At 42.6% G+C, this 20,802-nt stretch overlaps 1 protein-coding gene across 19 annotated transcripts in view; it reads left to right on the top strand.

The window, feature by feature from the left end:
- phldb1b (pleckstrin homology-like domain, family B, member 1b) overlaps positions 1 to 20,802 on the top strand; it is a 101,639-nt gene that overhangs the window by 20,719 nt on the left and 60,118 nt on the right. For 16 of the 19 annotated variants that reach the window (XM_082956270.1, XM_082956276.1, XM_045724477.2 and 13 more), the window contains exons 3-4: positions 4,270 to 4,393; positions 7,103 to 7,273. In XM_082956270.1, coding sequence (XP_082812396.1) covers positions 4,270 to 4,393; positions 7,103 to 7,273 — 295 coding nt within the window. Of the gene's footprint in view, positions 1 to 4,269; positions 4,394 to 7,102; positions 7,274 to 12,267; positions 12,815 to 20,802 lie in introns of those variants that run through there. The other 3 variants (XM_082956284.1, XM_082956282.1, XM_082956281.1) reach the window with 3 other exon arrangements.

Here is a 20,802-nt window from a genome sequence, read left to right as displayed (position 1 = left end):
CAGTGTGTGAGCGATGCTAAAAACTTGGCAAGCGCCGTTGGAAACAAAGTCCTGGCCGTCATCGTGATGTGTAATTTTGTTTAATTTTTCCAATGTCAAACCATACCCACTGCATTTTCTCCTCTCCTCCTGATTACTGTATCCACTGACGTGACATGTCAAGGCTCCCTGAAGACTAACTAGATAAGAGATCAATGGGTCTGTAACAACAAGCTGCCTCTGTAGCCACCTGGGGTTGGTATGGCTCTGTGTTGCTGAAACCTGGGTTCAAATACAATTTTAAATCATTTACAATAATTTAGCTGGGCTTGATTGAGCTTGCCTGGCGCAATGGAACCAATAGAATAGTCAAAAAGTGCAAACTCCGCCCATCTGGCACTCCAGGCAGGCTGAAGCAAACGCTCAAGGTATTTGAAAGATTTAAAATAGTCAGTGTCTTGGACTTGGACTGAAATAGGTGGCGGTACTTATTTTTGGTCCCGGTACCATTTATATTTAGGTGCAGGAACTCCTCAAAACTTTTGAGCTGATATTTTAAAGAAGGTGCAGAAACTCAAGAAGAAGACCATTTTAGGTGGCGGTACTCAGTTCCAGTGAGCTCCTGCCCAAGTCAAGTACTGCTTTTTGAATCCAGGTGTGATATGATACAGTGTAGCTACAGATCACTGCTTTTTAAAAGTAGACATCAAAGTCTGAGTCTCCTAATGTGTGTTACAACTTTATAGCACAATGGGCTGCTAGTGTGCTCCTGAAAACCCCTGCTATAGATAAATATAGATTGAAACAACCTACCAATCAAGGTAAAGGTGAAGGAACAGTATAATGGGCATGGAGAGCAAATGGCAGCGCTTGCCAAACTGCCAGGCATTTGGGTTTGTAATTAAAGGGACACTGACATTGAATGTCTTATTCCTGTCTGGGTAATATAGTCCTACACCAGCTGTACATCAAGTCAGGTGGTCCACAATGCAATTTGCAATTTGTAGTTTGAAAGGGGGGAGGGAGGGGTAGGGAAGAGAGAGGAGAGAGGAAAGAGGAGAGAGAGAGAGAGCAGGGAGGGAGGAAGATAATAGAAACGTGAAGATGAGGTGGACATAGAGAGGGAGAGGGGCTGGAGAGTTAGAGAGGGATGAATATAGAGAGGGAGCGGGAGGCAGGAGGATAGGCTCAGGGCTAAAAGCAGCAGACAGAGGTTCAGAGCTGGAGTGCCACAGGGGAGCAGTAGCACACAGGAAACTGCAGCTGGGTGCCACTAATACAGTAACCTATACTGACATTCAGAGAGAGACAATGACTAAACCAGCATAAGAGATCAAAGTGAAAAATATCAAAGGGAGGCTGACAGAAGAGATTGATCTTGTTACAGTAGGCCTTTGGCCTATCAAGCAGGAAACACTTGGATTTTTTTTTCAGAGACGTCTCAGTAAGGTTTAATGAGGATTTTTGGGGGTTGTGTTCAGTAGGGCACACTGTAGCAAAACAAATTGGCAATGAAAAATGAAAATCGTTATTTCTATTGGACAGGTTTAGGTAGCATCTCTGTTTCACTCCGTTTCAAAACGTTTTGTCCCTACTGAACACCACCCTGATGACAGCCAGTAGACAGTGACAAAGAGGCCATGTGGGATTTCAACATTTCATCACCTACTACAAAATGGTGGCATGGTGATTACGCCTATTAGTCCAAAATGTGATTACGCTATCCCCCACAGCACTCCTGGGCCCTCATCTACTGCATCTGGTGACTACTGCTAGCTGGCCTACGCGTTAAAGCTATTATCATCTATCACCCCAATCCTCTTCACCCGGGCCCAGCTTTAACTGATCGATCTAATTGAAAGTAGATCATCCTATTTGGACATCCATGGGTGGCCACCCAAAGGAGAGGATGACTTCATGATCTGTCGTAACGCTGCTTGGTGTGCAAATGGGTTGATTGTAAAGCGAGTGAACGTGAAAGATTATCATCAAGGATATGCAACAGACTCAAAGTAGCATGCCATACATTGGGCTAATGATAACTGGGCTCAACCATTTTACTCCCTCTAGTCTTCTGCAGTACAATGTTAGAGTAGCCTAGGCATCAAATGAGTTAATTTGGACTAAAATGAAATGCAAACCCCACGTGTGCTATACATTCAGAGAGATGTTATGATGATGATGACAAAGAGGTTCTTCACAACTCTTAATTGCAGCTCTCAGTGCTTCAGCGGTTTCCAGTGAGTGCTGTTACCATGACAACTCCTCCTTCTCCCAAAGCCCAAAACCCCATGCTGGTGTTTTTGCTCTGCGGGCATAACTAGGCTCCCTCACAGCTCACACTCTCTCTGTATAAAGCAATATGTAAACAGCACCAGCAGCCAGCTAGAGCAATGCCACCACACAGAGAAGACATTCATACAGGCTGGATGCCCCTGGGCTATGAAATGAACCGTAATGTAGGCCTAAAACAGTGTTGAAACATATTGTGTTTATGAACAGAGAAATAATGAAAGGGATTCTTCTGAATAGCCAACATGGTCATATAATGTCATGTTATGTCCCGACTGTTTGTCTGGATAGTGAACATGTATTGTGTGACTGTCTTTTGCAGTGTAAGGGAGCATCCATCCATTGGGGGATGGTTAGTCAAAAGGCCAACTGTAGCTTGAGGGTAGTTGTCTAAAGGTCTATTCTCTATCCCATTTAGCTTTTCCCAAATATTTGATGATATTAAGTCTGCTTCCAATCACTAATATATAACTTAACCCCTTCCCTTTTTCCACATTTTGTTATGTTACAGCCTTATTCTAAAATAGATTTTTTTTAAAGTTTTCCTCATCAATCTACACACAATACCCCACAACTGTCACGATCGTCGTAAGAACATTCAGACCAAAGCGCAGCGTGAAATCGGTTCGACATTTTATTTGAAGTGAACAATGACAAAGCAAAAACTGGTTTTTCGAAATGTTTGCAAATGTATTAAAAATAGAAACCAGAAATACCTTATTTACGTAAGTATTCAGACCCTTTGCTATGAGACTTGAAATTGAGCTCAGGTGCATCCTGTTTCCATTGATCATCCTTGAGATGTTTCTACAACTTGATTGGAGTTCACCTGTGGTAAATTCAATTGATTGGACATGATTATATAAGGTCGAACAGTTGACAGTGCATGTCAGAGCAAAAACCAAGTCATGAGGTCGAAGTAATTGTCTGTACAGCTCCGAGACAGGATTGTGTAGAGGCAAAGATCTGGGGAAGGGTACCAAAAAATGTCTGCAGCATTGAAGATCCCCAAGAACACAGTGCCCTCCATCATTCTTAAATGGAAGAAGTTTCTAACCACCAAGACTCTTCCTAGAGCTGGCTGCCCAGCTCAGGGAGGTGACCAAGAACCCGATGGTCACTCTGACAGAGCTCCAGAGTTCCACTGTGGAGATGGGAGAACCTTCCAGAAGGACAACCATCTCTGCAGCACTCCACCAATCAGGTCTTTATGGTAAAGTGGCCAGACGGAAGCCACTCCTCAGTAAAAGGCACATGACAGCCCGCTTGGAGTTTGCCAAAAGGCACCTAAAGGACTCTCAGACCATGAGAAACAAGATTCTCTGGTCTGATGAAACCAAGATTGAACTATTTGGCCTGAATGCCATGCGTCACGTCTGGAGGAAACCTGGCACCATTCCTACGGTGGAGCATTGTGGTGGCAGCATCATGCTGTGGAGATGTTTTTCAGAGGCAGGGACTGGGAGACTAGTCAGGATCAAGAAAAAGATGAACGGAGCAAAGTAAATAGAGATCCTTGATGAAAACCTGCTCCAGAGTGCACAGGACCTCAGACTGGGGAGAAGGTTCACCTTCCAACAGGACAACGACCCTAAGCACACAGCCAAGACAATGCAGAAGTGGCTTCGGGACAAGTCTCTGAATGTTCTTGAGTGGCCCAGCCAGAGCCCGGACATGAACCTGATCGAACATCTCTGGAGAGACCTGAAAATAGCTGTGCAGCGACGCTCCCCATCCAACCTGACAGAGCTTGAGAGGATCTGTAGAGAAGAATGGGAGAAACTCCCCAAATACAGGTGTGCCAAGCTTGTGCTTTGTCATTATGGGGTATTGTGTGTAGATTGAAGAAAAAAATACAATTTAATCAATTTTAGAATAAGGCTATAACGTAACAAAATGTGGAAAAAGTCAAGAGGTCTGAATACTTTCCAAATGCACTGTAGAGGCCAAATGGAGTTAATACACTGATAATTGAGTCTATGACCTTTCTGTTCATAGAGCACACCACTGGATCTGTTTGAGAGCGGCAAGGGGCTGAAGGTCCAGGCAGAGCGCCCGCATCTGGTCAGTCTGGGCAGTGGCCGTCTCAGTACAGCCATCACACTGCTGCCCCTTCCTGAAGGTGAGCTAATATTTCTTCTATCCAAATGTCAATAGTGAAATGTAAAAAAAAAAAATGTTTATCTGAGGCGTGAGCATTTGGTTGGTTCTTACACTTCTTTTGATCTTTCAAGTGTGCTTTTCAGTTGTGAGGATTTGCATGCACACACACTCAATGGAGCACAGAATACAGGAACATGCATATGCTCACACATCAGCCCCAGGAGCATAAAACTGACAGTGGCATGTCCTTCACCCTGCAGTGTTCACTTCAGTACCACTATAACCTTTATTGGCTATACCCCACCCAGACACACACACACCGCAACCGATGTAGCTAGGTCGTTAGCCACTTGTAGGTAACCAGTAACTTCTCCAGTATGTGTTGAGGTAATTTCACAGGATTTGTTTTTGGACGGAATAAGTATAGACCAGTAAGAAATGGCACTTCTGTAGCTAAATATCTTATTCACTCATTATAAAAAATGTTTTAGCATTTAATTACCTGGTATGATGGTGCATTGATCATACCAGGTAAATACATAAATCATTTAATTAAAAAAATTTGAAATAAAACCTTGATTTTGCCCAAAATCGACCTTTAATGTAACTGTCCAGTGTTTCCATATTTCTGTGAAATATTACCAATAATGGAGTTAAATAGTTTTCCTTCCAAAAAATGGTAATTAATGATTATAAAAAGCAATTTTCTGTGTTGGAATGGTAGAGGATGACATCATCCTCTATGAGGAAATAGCAAGCATTTTTTTAAATGGTCTGTTTGAGATACAAGTTTGAGGTGGGGTTTTTGAAGTGTTTTTTTTCCCCTCCAATTTATGCTTTGGACACAAATACGAGTATGGGATGAGTCAACAACATTATTTGGGTATGAGTTAACAGAATATTAAGTTTTAAAAGTATGATTTTCACTGGCCAGATGCGGCTACCCAATATACACAGGGTCCATTGTAGGTTCTGTCAGCCCCATAGTGACAAATTACTATGTGGCTAAGTTTGCATCAACTATGGGTAGCTACCGCAACGGTTTGGACTTCTGTTAACATTAGGACGATAGAAGTAGCTAGCTAGGACACCGGTACACAATGTCCTTCGCCCATCTCTGAAGTAGTTCATTCTTTTCGGTAGCATGATCAAGGGCTACCCAATTTGCACAGGGTCCATTGTTAGCAAGGACATAATGTCGTAACGTTAACAGAAGTCCATACCCTCGCGGTAGCTACCCATAGTTGATGCTAACGTAGCCATCTTGAGCAACGTAGCTATCAAAACAATGTCATTCATCACTATGGGGCCAACGGAACCTTGCTAACAATGGACCCGGTGCATATTGGGTAGCCCATGCTCATTGGGTAGCCACACAGTTACTTTAAAACAGCAGCATTTTTTCTCAGTCTCATGGCAAAATATGTAGAAATGCAGGAAAATAGCTTTAAACTGCAACATTCTCTCCAACTCATTACAGAAGGTGTAGAATAGCATTATAAAACTACACATTTCTCTCTCTGCCCATGGCAAAATGGGTTGAAATGCAGGTTAGCTGTTTTCCCCCCCAAAGATTGGGGGGAGGCCTTCCAGTTATCCTTCCACTTATACTGTGTATTCAAAATACCCCTCCATATACCCCTCAAAGAACCCAAGAGATGCATAAGTCATATCAAGCTGTGTAGAATTGCAGGAAATGTGTTTTAATATCTCCCCAAAAATGTCCCCTGTGGCTGTGGACCCTCTGTCTACTATTCGTCCCCCCCAATATCTACACCACAATTTGGCCCTGACCTCAACCCCCACCACCACCCCTCCCTAACACCCCTTTAGTACCCTCACCCCACCTCCTGCAATGTTCACCACTGCTACCCATTCATCTGGGGAATTCCTTTCTCCAAGCCCCTCTCGGTTTGTCTGGAGTTCTGCGGGGAGTTGGGTATGGAATGCACTGAAAAGGCTGCATCCCAAATGACACCATATGCCCTATATAATGGCAGCTTATTCCCTATGGGCCTTGGTCAAAAGTAATGCACGTTATAGGGATTAAGGTGCTATTTGGGAGGAAGCCTTGGTCTGGGGGGGAGAGAGGATGAGAATGCGTATTGCACTGTGATGTGACATTCCACTGGGGTTTCTACTCTTATCTGGAGCCCCAGTAGGGATGAGGCTGGACAGGGCCAGTGTTGGGCGGAAGGAGGGGGTTGTGGAGGGTGGAATGTGATTTAGCAACAAAGCATTTCTATTTAGCATATCTGCCTAATTTAATGAATGACTGCTGGATATGACATTGACTCTCGCCATGAGTTACAAAGACTTATATAATGGATTAAACCAGAATGAAACAAGATTATGTAATCATTCACGTATTTTCAGGGTTTCAGTTCTCTTGCAAGTTATTCTGTCACCTTAATTAATAGATAACTTTGTCATTATAGAGTAACAACATGGACGTTGTACACAATAAGTAAAACACTGTAGTCGAGGGTCAATTTACAGCCACAAACAACCACAGTCAACATACAGCCACATTCTTCTCTTTGCAAAATCATTTGATGAGACTGCTTCTATGAACATTGAGGGATCATTCTAGCCTGGCAGTAATGTTATAGTACTTCTTTAGCCGACTCCTTTTATTGTATGAACAGATTAGGCTACCACCAGGCTAGAATCTCTCAGTTACAGTGTCCATATTTTGCTCATACTCTTCTGGGTGTTGCTCCTAAAGGCAGGACAACGTTGGGCCATGGGGCGATGGACATCAGCATCCAGGGCCCAGGAGTTGCCGCCCAGCACTGCTACATAGAGAACCGGGCAGGGATCATCACTCTCCACCCCTGTGGGAACCAGTGTGCCACAGACGGGCTTCCTGTCACCAAACCGGTCCGCCTGTCACAAGGTATGGCTCGTTACAAACAAACTGACTTGTTGAAATGAACCTCAATGGCAAGGAGTATATACAGTACCAGTCAAACGTTGGGATACACCTACTCATTTAAGGGTCTTTCTTTATTTTTTTACTATTTTCTACATTGTAGAATAATTGTGAAGACATCAAACAATGAAATAACGCGTAGAAAATAAAATAGGAGGAAGGGAAGCCTGCTAAGTTACACAATAGTAGATGTTGGTAGACAGAAGGTGCTCTTTGGTAAAAGGGGTAATTTGGTCATCAAAAAGAAAGGAGGACCAAGGCACTCTTCATATAATTAATTAAAATGCCTTTATTTTGTATGGCATGTTCAATGGAAACAAAGTTTAAAAACTCTGACGTATTTCGGCTGCATGGCCTTCGTCAGGGAGTACAAAGAAATGATAATACAATGTTCTCTTTTGAACAGCTTTTTCCAATCAGCCCTAATTTGAAGAAGGAGTGGTTACAAAATTGATTAGACAACACCTAGTAAGCAATACTATACACATTATAAAATGAAGTACTGTAGATATGTTATCAAAAAATTCAACTCCAAGCTAGAAGCATCAGAACACTAGAAAGGTAGTTCTAACTTTAAATATGACTGGGCAAAATGGCAAAAATAGGAAAGCAAATCTATTCCATAGTACACTAGAACACAGTAAACATGGACAACAACAGTCTAAACATAGCTGAGGGCAATAGAGCAAAATGTCCATTAGATGACTGCAAATGGACCTATCACGACCCTACAGGAAAGGTGAAAAATCCATATTTTCATTTAAACCAGGGTACTTAGTGGCCTGTAGTTTGTAAACCAAAGAACTTTCCCTTTGGTTTAGCTATTTTAGACGGTTCCCTTTTCTAATTGAGGCCGGTACATGATCAATACTCATAACTTGTAGGGAGGCAGGGTTGCCATGGTGTAAGGACTTGTAGTGCCTTTCCATGGGGTAGTCTTCATTGCCTACCCGTATGGCGTACTTGTGTTCTGCTAAGCGGTCTTGAAGGCATCTCTTTGTTCGTCCAATGTAGAACACCTTGCACTGTGGACATTCCAATCTGTAGATGACATGAGTGGTTTTGCAGTTAATGAAATGCTTGACGTGATACTCCATTTTAGAAGCTGTGTCAACAAAATATTTTTTCGGTGCAATATTTCTGCAATGGTTGCACGGGTTACATTTAAAAGAGCCCGTGGGTTTGTGATCTAGCCAAGTTTTGGAGAGTCACCAGGAAGATAGCTGTGAGAACTTGTAATTTAGGGTAGGACATCTCTTAATTAAAGCTTATGACTGGTGGCTCTGGGAAGACTTGGCGTAGTAGAGTATCGCGTTGGATGATTCCCCAATTATTTTTTATGATTAGTTTAATGTTATCGGCTTCAGTGCTGTATTTTGTAAGAAAGTACACTCTTTCTGATGTATCATGAGTCACTCCCCTTTGCAACAAGTTCTCTCTGTCAAGTCGAAATAACGCATATGGAATCATAGTAGTAACCAAAAAAGTGTTAAACAAATCAAAATATATTTTATATATTGAGGTTCTTCAAAGTAGCCACCCTTTGCATTGACGACAGCTTTGCACACGCTTGGCATTCTCTCAACCAGCTTCACCTGGAATGCTTTTCCAACAGTCTTGAAGGAGTTCCCACATATGCTGAGCACTTGATCGCTGCTTTTCGTTCACTCTGCGGTCCAACTCATCCCAAACCATCTCAATTGGGTTGATGTCGGGTGATTGTTGACACCAGGTCATCTAATGCAGCACTCCATCACTCTCCTTCTTGGTCAAATAGCCCTTATACAGCCTGGAGGTGTGTTGGGTCATTGTCCTGTTGAAAAACAAATGATAGTCCCACTAAGTGCAAACCAGATGGGATGGCGTATCGCTGCAGAAGCCATGCTGGTTAAGTGTGCCTTGAATTCTATATAAATCACAACAGTGTCACCAGCAAAGCACCCCCACACCATCACAATTCCTCCTCCAATCTCAAATTTGGACTCATCAGACCAAAGGACAGATTTCCACCGGTCTAATGTCAATTGCTCATGTTTCTTGGCCTAAGCAAGTCTCTACTTATTATTGGTGTCCTTTAGCAGTGGTTACTTGCAGCAATTAGACCATGAAGGCCTGATTCACACAGTCTCCTCTGACCAGTTAGTGTTGAGATGTGTCTGTTACTGGAATTCTGTGAAGCATTTATTTGGGCTGCAATTTCTAAGGCTGGTAACTCTAATGAACGTATCCTCCGCAGCAGAGGTAACTCTGGGTCTTCCTTTCCTGTGGCGGTCCTCATGAGAGCCAGGTTCATCATAGCACTTGATGGTTTTTGCAAATGCACTTGAAGAAACTTTCAAAGTTCTTGAAATTTTCCAGATTGACTGACCTTCATGTCTTAATTAAAGTAATGATGGACTGTTGTTTCTATTTGCTTATTTGAGCAGTTCTTGCCATAATATGGACTTGGTCTTTTACCAAACAGGGCTATCTTCTGTATACCACCCCTATCTTGTCACAAAACAACTGATTGGCTCAAACACATTAAGAAGGAAGGAAATTCCACAAATTAACTTTTAACAAGGCACACCTGTTAATTGAAATGCATACCAGGTGACTACCTCATGAAGCTGGTTGAGAGAATGCCAAGAGTGTGCAAAGCTGTCATGAAGGCAAAGGGTGACTACTTTGAATAATCTCAAATATAAAATATATTCTGATTTGTTTAACACTTTTTTGGTTAGTACATGATGTCTTAGGTCTCTATTTATGTAGTGTTGTGTGGTCTCTCTTGCCGTGACCTTCCGTAGACACCTGAAACCCCACCTCTTTAAGGAATACCTGGGATAGGATATAGTAATCCTTCTAACCCCCCCCAAAAAAGATATAGATGTACTATTGTAAAGTGGTTGTTCCACTGGATATCTTAAGGTGAATGCACCAATTTGTAAGTCGCTCTGGATAAGAGCGTCTGCTAAATGACGTAAATGTAAATGTGTGTTTTGTCCTATATATTTTTTTATTTATTCCCAGCCCCCGAATCCGCAGGAGGCCTTTTGCCTTTTGGCGTTGTAAATAAGAACTGACTTGCCATATGTGTTATTTCATAGTTTTGATGTCTTCACTATTATTCTACAATGTAGAAAATATATACATGGACGGACGATGCTGGGCTCACAATTGGCCCAGCATCGTTAGGGTTTGGCCGGGGTAGGCCGTCATTGTAAATAAGAATTTGTAACTTGTCTAGTGAAATAAAAGTTAAATTAAAAAAATATTGTCCCATTGCTGCAACTCTCGTACAGACTCAGGAGAGGTAAAGGTCGAGAGCCATGCATTCTCCGAAACACTACCCTGCCAAGCCGCACTGCTCACTTAACCCGGAAGCCAGTCGCACCAATGTGTCGGAGGAAACACTGTCCAACTGACGACCATGTCAGCATGCATGCGCCCGGCCCGCCACAGGAGTTGCTAGAGCGCGATGGGACAAGGACATCTCAGCTGGCCAAACCCTCCCCTAACCCAGAAGACGCTGGGCCAATTGTGCCCAGCCTCATGGGTCTCCCGGTCGCGGCCAGCTGCGACATAGCCCGGGATCGAACCCGGATCTGTAGTGACGCCTCTAGCACTGCAATGCAGTGCCTTAGACCGCTGCGCCACTCGGGAGGCCCATAGCAAAGAGTATTTGTGATATTTATTTCGTCGTTGAGAGGGACTCCACTACAATCCTGGACTAACCAATGCACATGTATACATTTAAAGCCAAAGATTGATGCCTATTTGCTAAGTGTGCAACCAGCACTTACAAACCCAAATCGATTAAGAAGGGAGTATTAGAGTCAAGAAATCCATGCAGTAAATTAAAATGTGCACCTTTTCTAAACACTTCGATCTAGAAATAACCATGTGTTCCTGTGGGACTGTAGTGAATTATTTGTTACCACAGTAAACTTGACCGTGCTCTCAGGCACACTGCAGTATTGCAACCTGATTGGGAGGAAACCTCTTGATTTTCAATACATCACATACATCACTCAGCCGCGAAGTGGTAGGCCACACAAGCTCACAGAACAGGACTGAAGCACGTAGCGAGTAAAAAATGATCTGTCCTTGGTTGCAAGACTCACTACCGAGTTTCAAACTGCCTCTGGAAGCAACGTCAGCACAAGAACTGTTCGTCGGGAGTTCATGAAATGGGTTTCCATGTCCGAGCAGCCGCCAGTGGACGATGGAGCAGTGGAAATGCGTTCTCTGAAGTGATGAATCACGCTTCACCATCCGGCAGTCCGATGGACAAATCTGGGTTTGGCGGATGCCAGGAGAACGCTTCCTGCCCTAATGCATAGTGCCAACTGTAAAGTTTGGTGGAGGAGGAATAACGGTCTGGGACTGTTTTTCATGGTTCGTGCTAGGCCCCTTAATTCCTGGGAAGAGAAATCTTAACGCTACAGCATGCAATGACATTCTAGACGATTCTGTGCTTCCAACTTTGTTGGAAGGCACTTTCCTGTTTCAGCATAACAATGCCCCCGTGCACAAAGCGAGGTCCATACAGAAATGGTTTGTCGAAATCGGTGTGGAAGAACTTGGCCTGCACAGAGCCCTGACATCAACACAACACCTTTGGGATGAATTGGAACGCCGACTGCGAGCCAGGCCTAATCACCCAACATCCGTGCCCGACCTCCCTAGTGCTCTTGTGGCTGAATGGAAGCAATTCCCAACAGCTATGTTCCAACATCTCCATCTTAATGGCCACGATTTTGGAATGAGACGTTTGTCAAGCAGGTGTCCACATACTTTTGGCCATGTAGTGTATCATTAAAAGAAAGTCATGCCATGACTAACCTAGTAGTCAGTCAGACAGAGTCAGAGGATACACAACTACTATTGGAGGAAATGGGTGAGGTTGATTCAGACGACACAGATTTGGGATTGCACAAAGGAGCTCTGACTCAGGGTTACTGCCCCCCCCCCACCTACACCAACCCCTTTTCTCTTTCTCTCTGGTGTGGATATTAGTTTGAGCCTGTGTCGGAGACAGCTGCGGTTTCAACACCAACCATCTCTCCCGCTGCCAGGAGTCACCATGAAACAATCATGCGCGTGTAGCCAACTGCGATAGTGACTGACTGTGAAATAGGGCAATACACGAGGCTGCGTTAGAAGGAACAATAGACAACAACGAATTGTAACGCTAAATATTTCACTGAAATGGATTGTATCCCTACGCGTTGGATTAACTCACTTTTCTGCTGGCTCCACTAGAAGGCAGGTGGAGAGCGCTCTTTGTGAAAACATAACGTAACCTATGTGAGTAGCCTGTGGAAGAATACTGATAAATATTACCGTAACAAAAGAGTCGTCAAGACAAGCCCGCATTAACGCTTTCTAGTTCTTCAACAATCATTTGCCGTTCAGGAAAAACACGTGGCTCATTTTAAAGGAGCAGCTGCGATGTTAACAGCGGAGGGCAAGAGGACTTTCATTTGCATTTAAAGTACGTTTTTTTTCTCAGAATTAAAGGTAATGTGTATGCTGTAGAGTATTTCAATTGTGTGTTATATCTACCATTTTTTTTGCAATTGATTAATCATCAATTGTGGCCCACAAACCGAAAGCGAGTCTCTTGATTCGCTACAGTAGATGGGTGACGTTATACAGTAGGTATAACATTGTAACATTCAAATTATACATTTTACCCTAATCTCGAATCATGCATATATGATACAAAGTATTCTCAATAACGTATATTGATATTGTAAAAAAAAAAATGATATACCAGCACTATTGCACCAGTAAAATAACATTGATCTATTGTATTATTTTGTGGTTCCGCACAAAATATGTGATTGTTTTGTTATATATATATATATGTTACAAACAAAACAATCACATATTTTATATATATATATATATATATATATATATATATATTTATATTTGTCAACTTTTAAGATGACTTTCATCTCATATTTCTGCAGTAGTATTGTTTATTCCACTGAACTTCCTCATCCACTTGAGTTCAATTTACAGACAGAAAAACATACATGGGTGAAATCTCTAGCCAAATCCCCCACTATGACACTGCAGTGATCCCTTTTCATTTTGTCATGGTCACCGGATGCCTGTTTACGGTTACATTTCTATTCCTGGTCGATGTGACCTAAGCATGCTGTTAACCCTGTGTAGAATCTAGATGCAGTCTATTCTCATATTAGCAAGCCCACTCAAAACTCCCCCGTCCAACATTCTGTCATTTCTGACACATTGCATTGACCCCCATTGTATGCATAGGAAGTAAAGAGACATGAGGTGCACCCCCTCTGCAAACAAGCATCAGGCTGTCATACAATTCCCTCCTTTTTTTTTCAGCTCGGTGAGCCCCATATCCTCCTGCTCATGCTTGGTGGGACCTGGACTCCTCTGTTTGTGAGGCCATGTCCACATAGCATGGATAGAGAAATAACCCATAGCCATCTGTTTCACTGACATGACCAGCAGGAGTATTTATTGTCTTATGATGTTCCGGCAAAAGGAGGTGAGGGTGAGAGTACGTTCAGTGCACATCTGTTACTAGACCCCCTCACACCTCATTATGCCTCTCACAGAGGGTGGCAGATAGTTTCAAGATATTGTATCTGGGATAAATGTTAATGAATACATTTCTCAATTATGAAAGTATATGAAGAGGAAGCCTGAAATCCGTATCAGTGGTGTCAAATGCAATATACTGTAGATGGTTGACTGTGTTATACTTATTTTAGCACCAAATTAACAGCAGTGTATCTTACCAAAATACTTACTGACACCATCATTAATTTTATTATTCACAAGCTTAAAATGTACTTTCTCATCGGGTATTGCTGGATAGGCTACCTTTAACCTCTTTAAAAAGTAGGCTGACATCCAACTCAGTTATTTTGGATATGCCAACTCCGTTATGTTGGTGAAAATAGAATGGACATATTGGGAACTTGCTCTTCTCAGATGAACTTCCACTGCTTTTCTGTGAATCTCCTCTCTATCTTTTGGTATGTGTGGCTGCACTTTATGTCCTCTGCATTGGCTAAAGCATTGAGTGATTAACTGGTGAGCTTGAAAGTGTCTGGCCTTTCCTTAAGCAGTAAAACACAACAATGCCATGGCAACTGTCTTGCTTACTTTTTAGGCATCCCTTTGTCCAGTATGTCCTCTGCTTTAGAGATGTCTGACACTCTAGGTTTAGTGTCGGCTCTTCTGTGTTTTATGATGAAACAGTAAAACGTGAAATTGTCAACGCTTAAATAGTTAACTAATAGTAAAGGAATGTAAATACATTTGGTCTTATAGAAGTTCAGGTTACTCACAGACGGAGGGTCAAAGGAAGTATTTCTTTGTTGAAGCCAACTGAAACTTCTCAGCTGATTGCTATTTTTTCATACATGCCCTCACGTTATCAGAATTCCAAGTATTTGCTATCAGCCAAGTTTCCTATATCTTATTTCAGTGGCCCCAATGGCTCACTTTCCAAGGCTTAATAATTAAGTTATTTTTGGCTAGCTATGCTACATTAAAATGATGATAGGTAAATGCTTTCATATTGTTGCTTGACAAGGTTCAAGCAAGGGTTTAACTCCAGGGAATGTGGTCTAAATGTGACACTACCGTGATATAATACAGTGTAGTACCTACCCTCCAGGTATGCCAACCCAACCTTCTCCTATGGTTACTTTCATCTACCAGTTTTTCATGAAATAATATCTCTTGAGGTGATGCTGTTGTCCTTGCAGAACAGGGTCTGTAATTTCCTGGAGATTTGAATCCCTGCCAGTGCCAAGGTGTTTTCAGGGAATAATGGTCTGTGCTCTTTCGTGTCACTTCTAGTTGTGTCAAAGTGCCCTTGCAGTAAAGACATATCCACGCCCATCTCAGACAACCCCATCTGTGCTTTTCGGTTTAGAATATTGAAAATATAGTCATGTCAAATCACCCGTCTTATTCTTGAGTAGGCTACATGGTTCACTTTTTGGTTGTAATTGAATAACGTGAATATGGTAACTTGCAGAGACAGCCCCATACGAGATAAGAAAGATGTACGTTGGAGCCATTCCCCAAGTGCACTCACTGTGATGAGAACCCACGACTTCTGCCATTAATGAAGTGGTAAAGGAGAACTCTGCCTCGCGATGTTGAGAGAATCAATCTCGCTGATTAACTGTGAGGATCTTGGCTGCGCACCCGCCAGTCCCGTTCTCTTCCAACAACCCCAATTCATTATTTTCTGTGAAGGTTTTTTTTCATTTACCATTGAACCGTGTCCTCTCCCAAATGACGTCATGAATTTTAATTATACAAATGGCAACGTGTCATATTTTACTGTCAGGTCGTTTTAGCAAAGAACTTGAATAAACGTTGCACTCTCGTGCTGTTTGGAGATCAGAGGTGAGTTTTTTTTTAAGCTCAGCCTTCTACTGAACAGAGTAAGGAAATATTGCTCTTAATCCCAGCTCTTATTGGAATCCATGAGATGCTTGTCTCTGGTGAAAGGGTTCTTCACTTCAAATCTGAGGAGAGCTGAAAACATATGGAGGGATTACATTTTTTATTTATTTTATTAATTTAACCTTTATTTAAGTAGGCAAGTCAGTTAAGAACAAATTCTTATTTACAATGACAGCCTACACCGCCAAACCCTAACCCGGATGACACTGGGCCAATTGTGCGCTGCCCTATGGGACTCCCAATCACGGCTGGTTGTGATACAGCCTGGAATCAAACCAGAGTCTGTAGTGATGCCTCTAGCACTGAGATGCAGTGCCTTAGACCGCTGCGCCACTTGGGAGCATGAGATGAGCTGGGGCCCTGGCATTTCTAACAACATACCCAAACCGGACGCTTGCAGTTGCTAGATAATTTGTCCTATTTAGCTAGCTTGCTGTTGCCAGCTAATTTGTCCTAGGATATAAACGTTGAGTTGTTATTTTACCTGAAATGCACAAGGTCCTCCACACTGTCACAATTAATCCACACATAAAACGGTCAACCGAATCATTTCTAGTCATCTCTCCTCTTTCCGGGCTTTTTCTTTGGACTTTATATGGCGATTGGCATCTAACTTTCATTGGTATATTACCACGACCGACCTCAGTTCATCTTTCAATCACCCACGTGGGTATAACCAATGAGGAGATGGCACGTGGGTATCTGCATCTATAAACCAATGAGGAGATGGGAGTGGCAGGACTTGCACCGCGTTCAGCATCACAAATGGAACTGACTTCTATTTTAGTGCTTGGCAACACAGACACTCATTGGCGCGCGTGAGCGGTGTGGGTGCAATGATTGAATGACATGCATGTGTAAATTTATTTTGCAACGCTCACGCTCACGCACGCGACGCGAGTGGTGTGTTCAGCATGTAACACACCTGCCCATTATTTTCCTTGAGGCCCCCACACCGGGCCATTTTTCCCATTGAGGCCCCCACACCGGCCCATTTTTAGCCAGCTAATGATAATTTTGCACACAAAAAAATGTTAGGCAGACCGACTGGTCTAAAAATGGACCAGCCCAACTGGCATTTGCCAGAAGTACCAGATGGCCAGTCTGCCCCTGGAGTGGAGATCCTTATAGGGGAACATGATCACCCAAGGATCTATTCTACAACCCTGTCACTGGTTTAGTGCCCTCGCTGCCTATACTCTGTCCTCTCCTGTGATTAACCAAAGGTGATTGACTAGGGAATGTCCAATGGGAATGTGACCCCTACAGTGTTATGGAAGTGCTCTAGTGGAGATCTCCACGGACCACCTAGGGAGTTGGGTTAGGTATCTATCTGTGTTCTGATTTGGTATAATCGGTCTGGTTAATAGTCAGTAGATTGACATTTGCTCAACAGCTCTGTCTCAGTAGAAATAAGCTGAGGAGGAGCCCCTAGACAAAAGCATGGTGGGACAGCATGAAAAGGGCATGGAAGTGAAGGGAGGTGCTGCACTGAGGAGCTCACAACCTGAGGGTATTTACATAGGGGAGGCCTCTCACACTTCAGTGTTGTGATGCCAAAATATTAGCAACATCCACACAATCACTTATCATATCAATAATTTATACTCAGGTCTTAGTAGGTTGCTCATTACTTAGTGCCCTGCGTTTTCCCCGGTCAGGTCAAATGGTTTGGATATACTCTGGGCCCTACTCTTAATACAGAGAAATTGTGAATGAAGAGATTAAGTTAAGTATGGAAACCTCCAGTCTCCAGACACATGTTCACATCCAGGTAAATCTGATGACAAGATGCAAATGTAGACGCTTCTTAGTATGTTGGTCTGTTGTAACGCCAAACCAACAAATGATTCATGCTCAATGTGTTACCACCATCAATCCATCTGTATGTCTCTAAAGACGTTCTCCATTTATCTATTTCTCTGTACAGTAATTATATCTGCAACAGATGACTGCTAGATTTATTGAATTCCAGCATAGTGATTGCCTGGGGATCTTGCTAACGGTATTGACTCACTCAATGACTATTTGTTGTGAAAGATAGTTAATTATGAAAACAAGGCATGAGAATCACAGCATGCTATTCTATGTGTCCCGTATTCTGATTAGACCTGCGTGCTTAATCTAATTTATGATTCCAGTCAGGGAATTTCCCCAGACTTAGGCAGTGGTAGGCCTGAGGCCCAGGCCCACCCACTGGGGAGCCAGGTCCACCCAATCAGATTGAGCAAAAAAAAAAGGTAACACACCTACAGCACCAGTCAAAAGTTTGGACACACCTACTCATTCCAGGGGTTTTCTTTATTTTTACTATTTTCTACATTGTAGAATAATAGTGAAGATGTCAAAACAATGAAATAACACATATGGAGTCATGTAGTAGCCAAAGAAGTGTTAAACAAATCAAAATATATTTTCTATTTGAGATTCTTCAAAGTAGCCACCCTTTGCCTTGATGACAGCTTTGCACATGCTTGGCATTCTCTCAACCAGCTTCATGAGGTAGTCACCTGGAATGCATTTAAAATAACAGGTGTGTCTTGTTAAAAGTTCATTTGTGGAATTTCTTTCCTTCTTAATGCGTTTGAGCCAATCAGTTGTGTTGTGACAAGGTAGGGGTGGTATACAGAAGATAGCCTTATTTGGTAAAAGACCAAGTCCATATTATGGCAACAACAGCTCAAATAAGCAAAGAGAAATGACAGTCCATCATTACTTTAAGACATGAAGGTCAGTCAATCTGGAACATTTCAAGAACTTCAAGTGCAGTCGGAAAAACCATCAAGCACTATGATGAAACTGGCTCTCATGCTGTGGAGGATAAGTTCATTAGAGTTAACTGCACCTCAGATTGCAGCCCAAATAAATGCTTCACAGAGTTCAAGTATCCGACACACCTCAACATCAACTGTTCAGAGGAGACTGTGAGAATCAGGCCTTCATGGTAAAATTGATGCAAAGAAACCACTACTAAAGGACACCAAAAAGAGGAAGAAACTTGCTTGGGCCAAGCAACATGCGCAATGGATATTAGCCCGGTGGAAATCTGTCCTTTGGTCTGATGAGTCCAAATTTGAGATTTTTCAACCACCGTGTCTTTGTAAGATGCAGAGTAGGTGAATGGATGATCTCCGCATGTGTGGTTCCCACCGTGAAGCATGGAGGAGGAGGTGTGATGGTGTGGCGGTGCTTTGCTGGTGACAATGTCTGTGATTTATTTAGAATTCGAGGCACACTTAACCAGCATGACTACCACAGCATTCTGCAGCAATACGCCATCCCATCTGGTTTGCGCTTAGTGGAACTATCATTTGTTTTTCAACAGGAAAATGACCCAAAACACACGTCCAGGCTGTGTAAGGGCTATTTGACAAAGAAGGAGAGTGATGGAGTGCGGCATCAGATGACCTAGCCTCCACAATCACCCAACCTCAACCCAATTGAGATGCTTTGGGATGAGTGGAGTTGGACCGCAGAGTAAAGGAAAAACAGCCAACAATTGCTCAGCATATGTGGGAACTCCTTCAAGACTGTTGAAGCTGGTTGAGAGAATGCCAAGAGTGTGCAAAGCTGTCATCAAGGCAAAGGGCGGCGACTTTGAAGAATCTCAAATATACATTTGTTTAACACTTTCATAGTTCTGATGTCTTACTATTATTCTACAATGTAGAAAATATTAAAAATAAAGAAAAACCCTTGAATGAGTAGGTGTGTCCAAATTTTTGACTGGTACTGGATATTTTACCTCTAATCTTTAAAAATGCTAAATCTCTCAGCCTCATGGCAAAATGTATAGAATAGCATGATACGCAATAAAACTGCACATTTTCCTCTCTGCCCCATGGCAAAATGTGCAGAATTGCAGGAAATTAGCTTTAAAATAGCAACATTCTCTCTTATCTTCATGGCAAAATCTGTGGAATAGCATGAGATTAGCTATAAAACTATATATTTTTCTCTTTACCCCATGGCAAATTGTGTTAAATCTATAGTCACATACTGTTGATTAGTGTTTCCCTATGCCAAGGGATCCATCAATATAATTAGGTCTGTAATGGCTGAATTGATGAGTCTTAATTGACATTGATGTGGTTCACAGATAATGACCCTGTCCTGTCACTGCAGGTGGCTACTGACTAGCCATTTATGCTGCTGTTGTATTGTAGGAAGATCTTCAGAATGTTTTTGTCTGTACACTAACTCTCACTTAACAAATCATTCGGTTATTTTGCAATATTTTCCTTGCATTGATATGATCAACCATGGCTAGATGTAATGGTTTTGCTCTCCTCCCTCTGAGTAAAGAAAAACGATCAGAAATGAATTATTCTTATGAGTCATACTTCAAGGTTCGCCCTAGCTAGCTATTCAACGGTTGTTGAGAGAGATTGGAAATTCTTGAACTTGTCATGTCCTTGACTCAGACCCAGTTTGATGCCTGTGCTTGTCCAGTGTGTTGTCCACTTCTGGTTATAGGCTTATGAGCGCGCACACACACACACACACACACACACACACACACACACACACACACACACACACACACACACACACACACACACACACACACACACACACACACACACACACTTCTGTAGCTTGGAAATGGTGTAAACGAGCAGCTCTTTGTGTGGTTTGCTGCCTCATCCTGCCTGTCTGATCCCTGATGGCCTGTCGCGTCACTGCTCAGCTGTAGAGGCATCAGGATGGGGCACCGTTACCCCTTTGCCCTGGGCCTGTGGTGTGTGCGCAGGAGTGTGTATGTAATGTGTGTTTATCGTTACTCATTGTGTATTTATTTGTTGTGTTATTAGTTTTTTGAGTATTTCTCTTTTTTTTCTGCATTGCCGGGAAGGGCCCGTAAGTAAGCATTTCACCTGTTTAGTGAAGCATGTGACAAATCAAATTTGATCAGATTTTAATGTATGTCCGTTTATGGGTGCGTGTGTGCTTTCTTTCTGGTGCAGCAGACTCTTTTAGTTAACCCTCACCGGAAGCCACAGACAGAGAGGCACACGAGGTCCTACGGT

Source organism: Salmo salar, chromosome 09 (genome assembly GCF_965601325.2).
Source record: "Salmo salar chromosome 09, fSalSal1, whole genome shotgun sequence".
Taxonomy (NCBI): Eukaryota; Metazoa; Chordata; class Actinopteri; order Salmoniformes; family Salmonidae; genus Salmo; species Salmo salar.
The sequence above is the reverse complement of the archived record's forward strand: the minus strand, read 5'-3'. Positions and strand labels throughout refer to the sequence as shown.